The 13,219-nt window shown below is 39.1% G+C and overlaps 1 protein-coding gene across 2 annotated transcripts in view; it reads left to right on the forward strand.

Moving 5' to 3' along the window:
- PCCA (propionyl-CoA carboxylase subunit alpha) overlaps positions 1-13,219 on the forward strand; it is a 447,428-nt gene that overhangs the window by 179,836 nt on the left and 254,373 nt on the right. For both annotated transcript variants that reach the window (XM_031958625.1, XM_031958626.1), the window contains one exon: positions 9,955-10,049. In XM_031958625.1, coding sequence (XP_031814485.1) covers positions 9,955-10,049 — 95 coding nt within the window. The remainder of the gene's footprint in view (positions 1-9,954; positions 10,050-13,219) is intronic.

Here is a 13,219-nt window from a genome sequence, read left to right on the forward strand (position 1 = left end):
CAATTATCAATCACTTAATTTATGCAAGACACTTTGCTAAAACATTGGGGTTACACAGAACACATTGTGGTGATGGTGTGTGAGAAGTAGGAATAAGGGCTAAGAAGATTAAAAGTTAGAAGGTTTATTAGGGGATTTAAATGTCAGATGATTTCATAGGTGATTCTGGAGATTATAGGGAATTTTCTGAAGTTTATTGAGTTTTGATGGAGAGAATGATATGGGCAAGATTACTTTGATAGCTCAGTGGATAAATTAGAGTGAGGAGAGGCTGGAAGCAGAAAGACTAACCAGAAGGTTATTGCAATACTGTAGGCATTATTATATAGTCTAAACCATAGGGTCTAAACCATAATGGTAGCAATATCAGAGGAGAGCATATGAGTAATCAGAAGTAGAACTGACAGGACTTGGCAGCCAATTGGCAACTTAGAGTTTCAGGGTCCAAAAGGGTAATAGTATTCTTGACACATGTTAAGTCCTGAGAATACCAATACAAGTTAGTTCATCAAGGAGCTCACTTTCTAAAGAGGGGGAACTGCACCCCCTCCACATACATACACACATAGAAGCTGGAAAGCAGAAGCTGGTAGAATGAAAAAAATTGAAACATAGGTAAAAAGAATGGGTACTAACAGTAAACAGTTTAGTAATTAGTAAGTCACTGATAACTTTTGAGAGAGGTTTTAGTTATGTGATTAGAACTAGATTGCAAGGGGTTGACAAGTGAATAGGCAGTGAAAAAGTGTATTGATGTTAATAGATTTTTTTTATTTTAAATTTTTAAAATTTATTTTAGGAATTTGTCTGTGAAAGGCGTTTGTTGAGTGTTCTGCCATTCTTCCTGTCACCTAGGACTTTGTCCTTAACTCTTCCCTTTCTTTCATTTCTCACATTCATTGAGTTACAAGTTTTAAAATTCCATCCTCAGATGACATTTGTATTTGTATTATTCTATTCACTTAGACCATGGCAAATAATATTAAGATCCTTAGTACCTTTTGCCTGGACTATTACAATAGTTATATAATTGATAATCTTGTATCTTTTTTTGTGCTCTATACCCCATACACAACTACCAAGGATAAAACTAAAGCATAATTCCAATCATGTCACATCTCTGCTTAAGAAACACCAGGGGCTTCCTGATGCTCTTAGAATAAAATACAAATTCTTCTATTCAATACTTAAAGCCTTTCATAATCTAGGTTTCATATCTATCTGCCCATTATATAACACTTCTATACACTTTTTCAAAACAAGTCCATTGCTTTTTCTTTCTGTGAACATTTCATTTCTTTTCTCTGCAGAGTATTTCTATTCTCACTCGGATTTTCATCCCGAAAAGTGAGAAAAAGAACATTCTCACCTTTGCTTCTCAGAATGTATATCATCCTTCAAGTCTCAGTTCAAGTGCTACTTTCTAGGGGCTTTTTCTTATTCTTCCATTTCTTTAAAATAATTAATTGTGGGCGGCAGCTAGATGGCACAGTGGATAGAGTACCAGCCCTGAAGTCAGGAGGATCTGTGTTCAAATCTAGCCTCAGATACATCATAATACTTCCTAGCTGTGTGACTCTGGGCAAGTCACTTAACCCTAATTGCCCAAGCAAAAATAAATAAATAAATAAATGAAATAACTAACCCTAATCTACCTCATTGAATAAAAAAGAAAAAAAATCTTTTTAAAAATTGTGAATTTAATCAAACAAATTAAATTTCTACATTCTCTACTTCCAAAAAGTATATATTTAATTTTGTACTCTGAATCTATCTTCTTTGTCAGGTGGTAGGTTGTGGTGTTTTTTCTTCTTTAAAATATAATTGTGAAGACCGTGTATTTTTAAAATCAGCAGGAGTCCAGAGTTCAGGTTAGGGGAAAATCGTCAGTCTTTATTCTCAGTGAAGAAGGATCGGAGGTGGAAGAGTCCCAAACAATTTGCAACCATCGACCAGCAGCTAGGAGAATGGAACCCGGCCCAATCTCTCCCACTTCTCTTCCTTTCCTCTCTCTGCCCCACCCAAAAATCGCCATTTCCACAAACATCAGGATTGCAAGAGGTGGGCGGGACCATTCTTTATCCAATTGTAAGAGTATAGTCAATTATTTACCTCATGTCTTGGGACCTCAGTGCATCAATCAAACCCACCCATTACACCTCCCGCTTTTTTATTTTAGAACACAGGTGGTCATCCATCCCACCCCTCAGGGGAGGTCAGGAGCCCCAAGGGAGGTATCACAGCCTCAACTTCTCAGGGAAGGGGTAAAGCACGAAAAGGAGGTATCACAGCCCCCTGACTTCCAGGAAAAGCGGTAAAAGCACAAAAGTGATGATCCGCCCTCCCACATCTCAGGAAGGGAGATGAAAAGCACCAAAGGGAATGGGGCTAGGGGTTTCGGCAAGGGTCTTTTCAAAACCCACGATGGGAGGTATTACACAGGCACATAGCAAAAGAGAGGCTTGGATACTCTCCCCAGTCATCAGGTAATGTGGGTAACAAACATAAATTGTACATGCAAGGCAGAATAGCAAACAATATAAATCAACATGGTGTTGGAAAAGATCCCAGAAGTCCTAGGGAGGGGTAAAACAAGTCACACATACACCCAGCAAAGCCAGAGATAGTCCAAAACCAATCTATTGTCCATTTTTCAATGTCAGGAATCCAATGATCCCCCTGGTTTTAAGTCCTGCAAAGTCTTTTTATGTGTTGGGAAATCCAATGATTCCAGCAGATTTTTGAAGTCCTGTAATAGTTTATCATTTTCTCAGAGAATCAAAACCTGAGTTTTCAAGTCCATGTCTCAGAAATCCAATGACCTGAGGGTTTTGAACCTAAAGGCCCAAAGGAATCCAATGATTCCTGAGGGTTTTCAGTCCTATGGCTCAGAGAATCAATATTCCCGGAAGTTTTGAAGTCCCATTACAATCTTTTCCGAAATCCAATGATTCCTAGGGTTTTCAAATCTTTTGTCCAGAAAATCCAATGATTCCTAGGGTTTTAAGTCCTACAACAATCTTATGTTCAGAATAATGATTCCCAGGGTTTTAAGTCCATGGCTCAGAAATCCAATGATTCCGGGGTTTTTCAATCCCATGTCTCAGAGAATCCAATATTCCTAGGGTTTTGAAGTCCACCAATCTTATTCTCAGAGTCAATGTTCCTGAGGGTTTTCAATCTTGTCTCAGAAAACAATGATTCCTGAGGTTTTGAAGTCCAACAATCTTTGATGTCCATGGTCAAATGCTATAATCCACCTTTTAAATGGTGAGCACAATCAGCAACAGAACCACCCATATTTCTTTCGCTCCTTTGTTTCAAGGGTCTGCTCTGTCTCTCTGTGATGGACAATCAAATTGGCTCGTTCACCATCTGATTCCTTCCCACCTGTAGAGGTACAAGCAAACCCCTCTCCCCAAAGCAGTTACCTATCTGGGTCCTTTCCATTCACCACTTTCTGGGTCTCCACACCCTGGTGATTATCTAAAGATAGTGGAGCTGCTCCACTGGACACTGACCTTCCGGGGTTATAAAACTTGCCCGGACCCAGTGCATCTTTTCAAAAATCAAAGTTAATAGTATAAAGGGCTAGATTTAGAAGTTCTCTAGGGTTACCTTTTTTCTTTTGTTTTGGAGGACATCTTAATATCTCTTTTCTCTTCCCACTATTGCCTGTCCGAGGATTGAAAAGTTCCCGGGTTTAAAATCTTCTGTGCACAAAAAGTGTCAAATGTTTCAAAATGGGACCATTTCTTTTTTATTGCTTGTGGAACAATAATGCAAAGCTTTATGGGAATTCGGACCACTGGGCTGTCTTTTTGTTTGGATTGCAAAAGGAATCCAAAAGGTGTCTACCACAACAATAAAGACAGACACCAAAAGATTTTTAAATGGGTCACATCCATTTGCCAGATTTCATTGGGTCTCAAACCTGAGGCTTCTTCCCTGGAGGCAGGGGAGCATGGAAAGGAAGGAAAACCCGACAGGCTTTACTATCTCCTGGCTTCCTCTCTTTTATTCAAATTGTAAATGTAAAACAAACAACCTGATATATTTAGAATGGGATCCTGAGCTTCTTGGAACAAAAGGGATTGACCAACATGTTAGAAGGCTATCTGCCTTTGTTGCCATCAAAATGGGACCAAGTCCACTATGAGAATGGACATTAATATAAAGATCTTACCTGGATGCTTTCTCACTTTTTAAGTTTCTTAAAGAATATATAAATGCAAATTTATTTGGCTTAATTCCCTTTTTACCACACCATGAATAGGCCAATCAGATATTATATTTATTCTCTGGATAATAAGTAAACTAGAATGATTGGACCCATTCTCAGGGACTGAAAAAGGAGTTCTGACTCCTCTTTATGTTAGATCATGAGTCACAACACAAATATTATGTTTAGATGCATCCATGGGATGTTTCCTTTAAGAGGAACTTTGAAACTTTTCTTCAAGAATCCCCCAATTTTAATAGTCATTATCTTTAATGGAGACCCATTTCAAAATTTGGACCATGGCTAATAAAATTTCCACTTGGGTTTCCCCAAACACAAATTTTATTGTAAAAATTATATCTTTCAGGTCTTTCCCAGATAATTTTTCTGCATTTTTAATAAAATTCACCACAAGCACTGGGGTGTAAAGGCTTTATTTGTTTGTCCGGGGTTCACCCCTCATCCCTTGTCCTTGATGAAGGACTCTGGGTGTCTCATGGAAAACAAATATTCAAAGGGTTTTTGGGCTTTTCAACCCATTTAAAAGATTCAACTTCTCAAAGCCTCTTGAAAGCTTCTTTTTGTTGGGTGGTAATTTGCATTCTCCCCTTAAAATGTCATATAACGGTTGTAACTGATAGGTATCAACCTAACACTGGTCATCCATTGGATATTCCTATCAATTTCTGAAAATCATTAATGTTTTACTTTTTTTTTAAGGACAGTTTTGAACTTAAACACCAGGTATCTTTATCCAAATTGAAAAGGAATTCTTTGAATTTTTCTGGGTATGTATAATTTTAATTCCTTAGGTTTCTATGGTCTTTTGTGCATGCTTCAACATTTTTCCTCAGGGACATCCCAAATGTCATCCTTAAGTAATAATAACTTTTGGGAATGCTTTTCTTCTGGAGCAAAACGCAACAACAACATTTGACACATAGTAGGGCTTTTTTCTTCCCCTTGGCAAAACTATCCATTATATCTTTTATAAGGTTTATAAGGATCCAAGAGGCCATTCTTAGGGCAATGGTGGGAGATGGAAGTCCAGGCTAAGAGTTCCCTGTTTCCATCTGTTTTCCTTTTCTAAATCTTTAACATCCTCCATTTTCCAGATTTCTTTCCAAATACGAATTAAGGACTTAGAGAAGGTTTTAAGTTCCTTTGGTAATTCCTTACTATATCTAAAAGGCCTGAATTTTATCTTTACTTAAGGGAAACTGTTCTTCCCACTGGGTATCAGTTTTCCATTGATAGGAACAGGTGAAAGTTTCAGGCCTTCAACAGGCCCTGCTTAAAAAAACCAAAGTACCATTTTTTTAAAATTGCTTAAACTCCTTCCCAAGATTGATGGGGATTTTTTCACTTAAAAGGAGTAAAAACCTTTTTCCTTCAAAAGTCCATCTCATAGGGGGACTATTTCCAAACTTTTTGATCCTCCTCCCAGACATGTAGGTGTCTGCAATCTTTGGCCAGTGACTGGGCCAATTGGCACCTCTTTTCGATCTGCACCAGTTCACAACCTTCCAGTGGAAGGCCATTTAATAGATCGGAGCATAGGTCGGCGTTGTACACTTTCCAATATATTGCTGGATTTTGTGATCTGAAATGAATCTGGGTGACTATCAAAGCTGCTTATTAGGATTTGTATGGAAACCATGGTACTATTTTCCGGGGATAAGTCACACATTGTCTGCCTGTTTATGACGGGAATTATCTAACATTCCCCAGTTTCCCACATCAGTGTGTGGATGGAACTTTTTGTACATCTCTCAGGAGGTAAAAATGGGCCCTATTGTGCCCGGAGGAAGGGACCATGGCTGGAGGAACAGATTTCACCTCTCCAGGGGGTATTCAGTTGTCTCAGCTGCATCAACTCTACCTAATTGTAACCCTTTTCTCCCATCAGGTTACTTCCGGCTGATTGATATTGATTGTGTAATCCCCTCCCATCAATGGCTTTCCTGATTGGTCATGTCTGGGTTTGGACCTCAGGCCTCTGGTGCACCATTGGCCCATCTGTCCCGTTTTTTGCCTGGGGCCCTGGGGGCTGGGCCCTCATCCCGTTCCCTGAACCGTCACATTCTGAGGCCCAATGGGAAACTCTGTTGCATTTTGGAACAGGGTCTGGGTCTTGTTCTCCACCCTCTTTCTCACTCTGCCTCTATACCAACATTAGCTTTCAATTCTTTACCACACTGAAAGCATTGGGTATCTCTCTAAAGTCCGCCAGAAGGCCCTGTCACCCATGTTGGGATCTTGGGAAGTCTGACATAGTCGGCTTAAAAGGCATTTGTACTGTGGCGGCGTCTTTAACTCCTCTAAAGGGCATCCTTGCAGTCCTATAATTTTGCACATCATTGCATTTTCCCCAAAGTTGCCTTATTAAACATCTGTTGATGAATTTTCCCCATTAGTTCTTGTGATAGCAGTCTAAACGTCCCCCAAAAGTCAAAAGGGTTCATCTGGCCCTTGTGTTATTTTAAAAGGCCTCACCTTTGTCATTTTTATTTGAATCAAGTCACGCTTTTAGCATTAGCAAATTTGCTCATATGCTGCTACTGGATTAATTGTGTTGTGACATCTGCAAGGGACCATACCTTTTAGTAGGTCACAGGTATGGCATGAATAGATTTGACTATTTTGTTGGGCTTTATCCTACAGAGCTCACTATATTCAAAAGCCATTAATTTTTTTCAGGTTCTAATTTTTATAGATTTCAGTCATTGGAGTCAAATTTAAAGCCAAATTCTTAATAGCATCTTAAATAAGCTGATGTCCCCATAAAGGGTGCAAGCCTTTCAGGTCTTTGAGATTTCTGTGTTAAAAGGGGCGATCTTCAACCTTTGTTGACAGGAGGCTAAACAAATTACAGGAAAACATGTGGCTGGAGCTTCTCGCCCACGCCTTTTTTTGGCCTATTGCCCCCTTGTAATCACCTTTGGAACTGGGATGCTGGGGAGGAGGTGCGGTGCTGTCACGGCCCCCCACCCCTCCTCCCTCCATCCTGGAGTAGGAGGATGGAGGATTCAATCACTTGCTCCTGGTGGGGATGGCCCTCCTGGGTGGAAATCACCACACCCTTGCACCAAGTCTCCATGCCTTGTGGGAATGGGTTTAATCTCTTCATTGCCTTCCCTCCTTAAACGACCTCTCTTTGGCTACTCCAGAAAGGTTTTTCCTTCTTCTAGGGATAGGGTTTCTTAATGCTAACTGAATTATATTGTATAAATAAAATACCTCAATGGAAATTGAATGTGGACCGTTTTCATTGTAATATGCAGACAACTGTTGTCCAACCAGGGACCAGATCTCTCGAGAGATCTGCTCCTGCTCTACGAACCAAGGGGAGATGCGGTTTAATGTACCCAGAAGTCTAGCTGCCTGTTCCCAAGTTATAAGTAGCCCTTGTCCTTCTATCAGCTTAAAGCATGCTTTCTATAGCACCACTCATGGGTGGGGTTGAAGGGGCTGAAGGAGTTGAAGGGGTTGGAGGCGGGGATGGAGAGTTTTTAGCTATCATTTGTCCCATTTTAGCCAAAAAAAAAAAAGATTACTGGTTTAGTTTTTAAGAAAATAAGTTCCCTGTTTGTCTATTAACAATACTCACCCAAGTTCCTGGTCACCGGAGACTTCTTCAGTCCTTGGTTCCCACCGTTGGGCGCCAAATGTGAAGACCGTGTATTTTTAAAATCAGCAGGAGTCCGGAGTTCAGGTTAGGGGAAAATCGTCAGTCTTTATTCTCAGTGAAGAAGGATCGGAGGCGGAAGAGAATCGGCGATAGCAATGTGTGCAGCTGAGTCAAGAAGCTAGCTAGACCCACAGCCACACGACCAGCAGCTAGGAGAATAGAACCCAGGCCCAATCTCTCCCAGCTTCTCTTCCTGTTCCTCTCTCTGCCTCTACCCACCAAAATCGTCATTTCCTGTACAACACATCAGGACTTGCACAGAGAGTGGGCAGGGACCATTCTTTATCCAATCATGTATAGAGTATAGTCCAATTACTATTTAGCCTCATGTACTTGGGACCTCAGTGCATCAACTCAAACCTCAGCTCAATACATATAATAATAGTTCTCTCTGGGGGAGAGGTTTCTTGGGGAGGTTTTCTGGAGGCAGCTTTAGTTTCAGTTACAAGTAAATAATCATCCAAAATCGCAGCCAGCTGATAAAAGTTCAGATCTTTTATTGTGTCCTTCAATATAGCCCGGTTAGCTCAGAGGCCTATCTCTCTGCTTGGTTCCAAGAGCTCCCTCCAAATGTCTACAAATCGAAAGGTTTGTCCTTCAGACTCCAGCCAGCACCAAGGTGGAAGATGCAATGAATCCCTCTTGCCTTCGAGAGAGGGCTTGTGGGCTTCCTCCCAGAGTGCTCCTCTCCGATTCTTGGGAATGTTCCCAAGTATGTATCTCTCCCTCTCCCTCTCCTCCCTCTCCTTCTCCCTCTGTTCCCTCTCTTCTTCCTTCTCTTCCCTCTCCCTCTCCCTCCCTCCCCACTGGAGCTGTATTTATGCTGAGTGTAAAAGGTTAACTACTCCTTCTGAAAACAGGGCTTAAGGGAGGTCTAAATTCGGATATCTCATACTAAACCTGAAATCTCCCAAACGTGTGAATTCCATTGAGTACTTAAATACTTATGAGCTCTCTAAAGTTGTGAACACAAGCATTATTGTCTATCAGTATTAGCAATTTATCACCTTGTAAGGATTCCCTCTAAGGTGTGAACCAATAAGCACTGTATCAATTCTGTTGGGTTAACACCAGGATTTTGATTTCACCCTTGAGTTGTCACCTCGTTTCAAGTTGAGTTGACACTAGGATTCCAACAGTAGGTAGCATCATTAGTCCTTTTAATTCACTGTTACTTATTGTATTTATCTAAGCTTATTGGTTTTTCAGAGTTGTTTTGGTTTTGTAATGGTTTTTGTTGTGTAAATTGTTCTGGCTCTATTTTCTTCACTCTGTATAAGTTCATATAAATCTTTACAGGGTTTTTGGTTTGCTTGTTTGTTTTTTAAACCAACCGTTTGTGTCTAATACACAGTAGTATTCCATTTAGTTCATATGCTGTAATTTCTTTCCCCTACCCCCATTCCTTTGGTATTCTCCTCTCTTTGAGGAGTTTTGAAAGTCAGTTTCTTACAACATTCAAAACTGTATAATCTGAACATATTTTTGATGTATTCATTTGCCTAGATTCAGCTATTTCCTCATTTTAGGGTCATTTTTATTTCCTTAGATAGTAATTTGGGTACTTATATGTTATAGTCTATATATGGTAGTTCTTTTCTCATCAGTGGTAAGAGTATTAACTGAAATTATTGAAAGGACATAGAATGAGGACCGTTTATACATACATATGTGTGTGTGTGTGTGTGTGTGTGTGTGTGTGTGTGTTTGTTTTATTTTGTGGGTTGTTAAACTCTAGAATTTCATCTTTTATGTTATTTTTTAGGTGGGGATCTAAGGGAAGAAAGATTGGTTTAACTTAGAGAGTTCTGAATTCAGGAAGACCTGGTTTCAGGTTTCTTTCTTCTTGCTGGTTTAATATTTAGAAACAGCTTATTCAATCTCTTTGCATCTTAGTTTCCTTATATAGCAATATCTTAAGGATTTCGTTAAAGGAGGGGCTTTAGAGAAAGTGTCTTACAAATATGAAAATAGAATATATTATAAATTTATGTAATTTGCATTGAAAAATATACAGTTAAAAATTATTTGATTCTTTTAGGTTTTAGCTGATAAACATGGAAATGCTTTGTGGCTTAATGAAAGAGAATGTTCCATCCAGAGAAGAAATCAAAAGGTAGTAGAGGAGGCACCAAGGTAAGTGTTTATTGTTGATGGCCTTTGGTAATTATTTTTAGGGAATTTTTTGCTTTTGCATGTTGTATATCATTTCTGTGGGGTGAATTTTCTATTCTTTAAGAAAAATAAGGAATTAGTGAATATAATAATAATTTCTTAAAATGTCCACTAATTTGCCCAAGTTGAAAGCTCATATTAGCTACTTTGACTGAGGCTGGGTATCAGTACATGTATGAATGCAGCAAGTCAATGTATGCTTGAATAAATACCATTCTACTTTGCTTATTCTTGATTTTCAATGGGATAGAATATTATAATATTGATCATAGTGCTAGACAATCATGATGAGTTTATTAAGTTGTAAGAAATCCTTCCCTGAGAATCTCTAATGCTTTTAACAATCTTATAGTGACATGTTGGTTCCTAAATTTTATTTTTAACTTCCTACATAGCTTTATGAGTTAGATCAGCTACTAACCAGGCATAACAGAAAATAATACAATATGCCAGGGTTTATAGTATTCTGGGAAGAATATCTCTGTTGTAAGGACTTCTGATCACTTTTGCAGGGTTCAGATTCAGTTTCAGGGCTGCTTTCCATGTTTAATGTCTCATCCAATTCTCACCTATGGCTCCAAGAAACTGTAACTTGGGCAGCAGCCATTTCCTGGTCAACCATTTTGGCAGGTGGACTAAAACAGTATGAGGATAAATAACAAACCTCAAACCTTTCAGTAAGAGAGATGTCTGTCCCAAATATGTGAAAACTTTCTCCAGCAGAATGAGGGAACCAACTTTGAGACCCAGTTCTGCCTCACTTAAACCTAATTTATATTTGAGTCAAAAGATATAACCCAAACTATTTTGCCTTTTTGCCTATCTTAAATTCCTGTGGCAATGGGAAAGTGATGAAGCAGCAGATGTGTATATATGGGAAACTGTAGTCAAAATTCTGCACATACGAACCCATGCCATAGGATTATCTTCTTATGAATCTGAAGTATTGGTGGGATCAAGCAGTTACATGGATGTCTGAGCAGCCTTTTTTTGTTTTTTGTTAGCTTTCTATTTTCAGACCAAATGCATAGTTTTCAACATTCTCCTCTGCAAAACCTTGTGTTCCAAATTTTTTTCTCTCTTCCTTCCCCTTACCCCCTACCTTAGACATCAAGTAACCCAATATATGTTAAACATGTGCTATTCTTCTATAATATTTCTAGTTATCATACTGCACAAAAAAAATCAGATAAAAAAATTAGAAAGAAAACAAAAAGCAAGCAAAAAGCAACAAAAAAGGTGAAAATACTATGTTGCAATCCACACTCAGTTTCCACAATTCCCTCTCTGGGTCCAGAAGGCTCTCTTCCTCACAAGACCATTGGAATTGGCCTGAATCACGTCATTGTTGAATAGAGGCATGTCCATCAGAATTGATCATCTTATAATGTTGCTATGAACAATGTTCTCCTGGTTCTGATCATTTCACTAAGCATCAGTTCATGTCAGTCTCTCCAGGCCTTTTTAAAGTCATCCTGCTGGTCATTTCTTACAGAACAATAATATTCCATAACATTCATGAACCATAACTTATTCAGCCATTCCCCAACTGATAGTCATCCACTCAGTTTCCAATTCCTTGACCCTGCAAAAAGGACTGCTACAAATATTTTTGCACAAGTGGATCCCTTTCCCTCCTTTATATTCTCTTAGGAATACAGGCCCAGTAGGGACACTTCTGGATCAAAGGGTTTGCACCATTTGATAGCCCTTTGGGCATAGTTCCAAATTTGAGCAGCCTTTTTAAAGGATCCCACTAGTCACCTCCGGGCATGAAGAAAGAGCTAGAAAGTTTCCTTAAAAGTTTCTGTTTTATCTACTCTAACTCTGGCCTACTTACCATAGCATCCCAGGATCCCACTCTGTGGTTGAAACATAGAAAAGTATATAAAAACTTTTGTGAATATGGTTCTGCTCATCATTGATACATGGAATATGCATAGTCTTATGAACAACATGAAATCTAGTAGACCTGATAGTTGAACAGTTCTTATTGCAAGAAAACTCAGGAGGCATCGCATCCAAATAACAGTCCTGAGTAAATCAAGCTGGGCAAATGAAGGTTATCTTACTGAAGTTGGAGTTTATGTTTTTCCTGGGGTTGCTGAAGTGATAGGGTGTGCTACAAACCTGGCAAAGGGTTTCACCATCAAAACTAATTTAGTTAACAAGCTTATGTGCCTCCCAAAAAGGAGCGACAGGCTCATGACATTGCTGTTGCCCCTTGTTGCCATGCCACAATCATTGGTACATATGTTGAACCGTGATGAAGTCAGAGGAAAATTTTATGAAGTCCTTGAGACTGGAGACTCATCAGTTTGCTGAAAAAGGACAAGTTTACCATTCTGATTACTTAAAAGTTGGAAGAGGCACAATCTTTTAGCTATGGTTGTACATATGTCCTTGGGAGAAGAGAAGTCTGAAACAGCAGCAGTAATGGTTAAATACTACTGAAGCATTGTCCTTATTATTATTTTCTCATCACCAAGATTGTCTTCAGTTTACTTAAGTGCTATATAAAAGTTTGTGGATGCAGCCTTGCAGCAAATATTGGTATCTAATAAGACTATGTGATTGTCACTCTCTCATCTTATCTGTCTCTTCTTTTTACAAAGGCAATGTGTGGTGCAGAGTATTGAATTGATCATAGACATTCTCTCCAAGCTAAATATTTGCACTCAAGAAGAGTAGCAGCCCCAAGGCAAGATGCCTATGAGAAGATTTAGTATCAATACACTAGAGTGCTCTTCCATGAATGAACAAGTTCATTGCTAACTTGGAGGGAAAACTGAGCCAACATATTCTTGGCACTAATGGAGCAGAAAAGGGGGGAGGGGTGGTAGCTTTTAGAGATTTGATATACAGTGCTGCATTTTACTCATCTGGGTTATAACACTCACAAATAGCAAAAATGGTGGGGAAATTCATAAACTGCTAAATGAAAAATGTGAAATCCACAGAGTTTATCAGCAGAATAGTTCATAGATATCTAAGAAGGCAAAATAAAATTCCTCAGAAGTGAATCTTAGAGAAGTGCTCATTCAAAATTTTACTTAATCTTCTATGTTATATGGCAAAAGGAGGTTTTCCCCCAAGGATTCAAGGATGCCTCCTCCATTGCCCATCTCTAT

The sequence above is a fragment of the Sarcophilus harrisii genome, chromosome 3, assembly GCF_902635505.1.
Source record: "Sarcophilus harrisii chromosome 3, mSarHar1.11, whole genome shotgun sequence".
Taxonomy (NCBI): domain Eukaryota; kingdom Metazoa; phylum Chordata; class Mammalia; order Dasyuromorphia; family Dasyuridae; genus Sarcophilus; species Sarcophilus harrisii.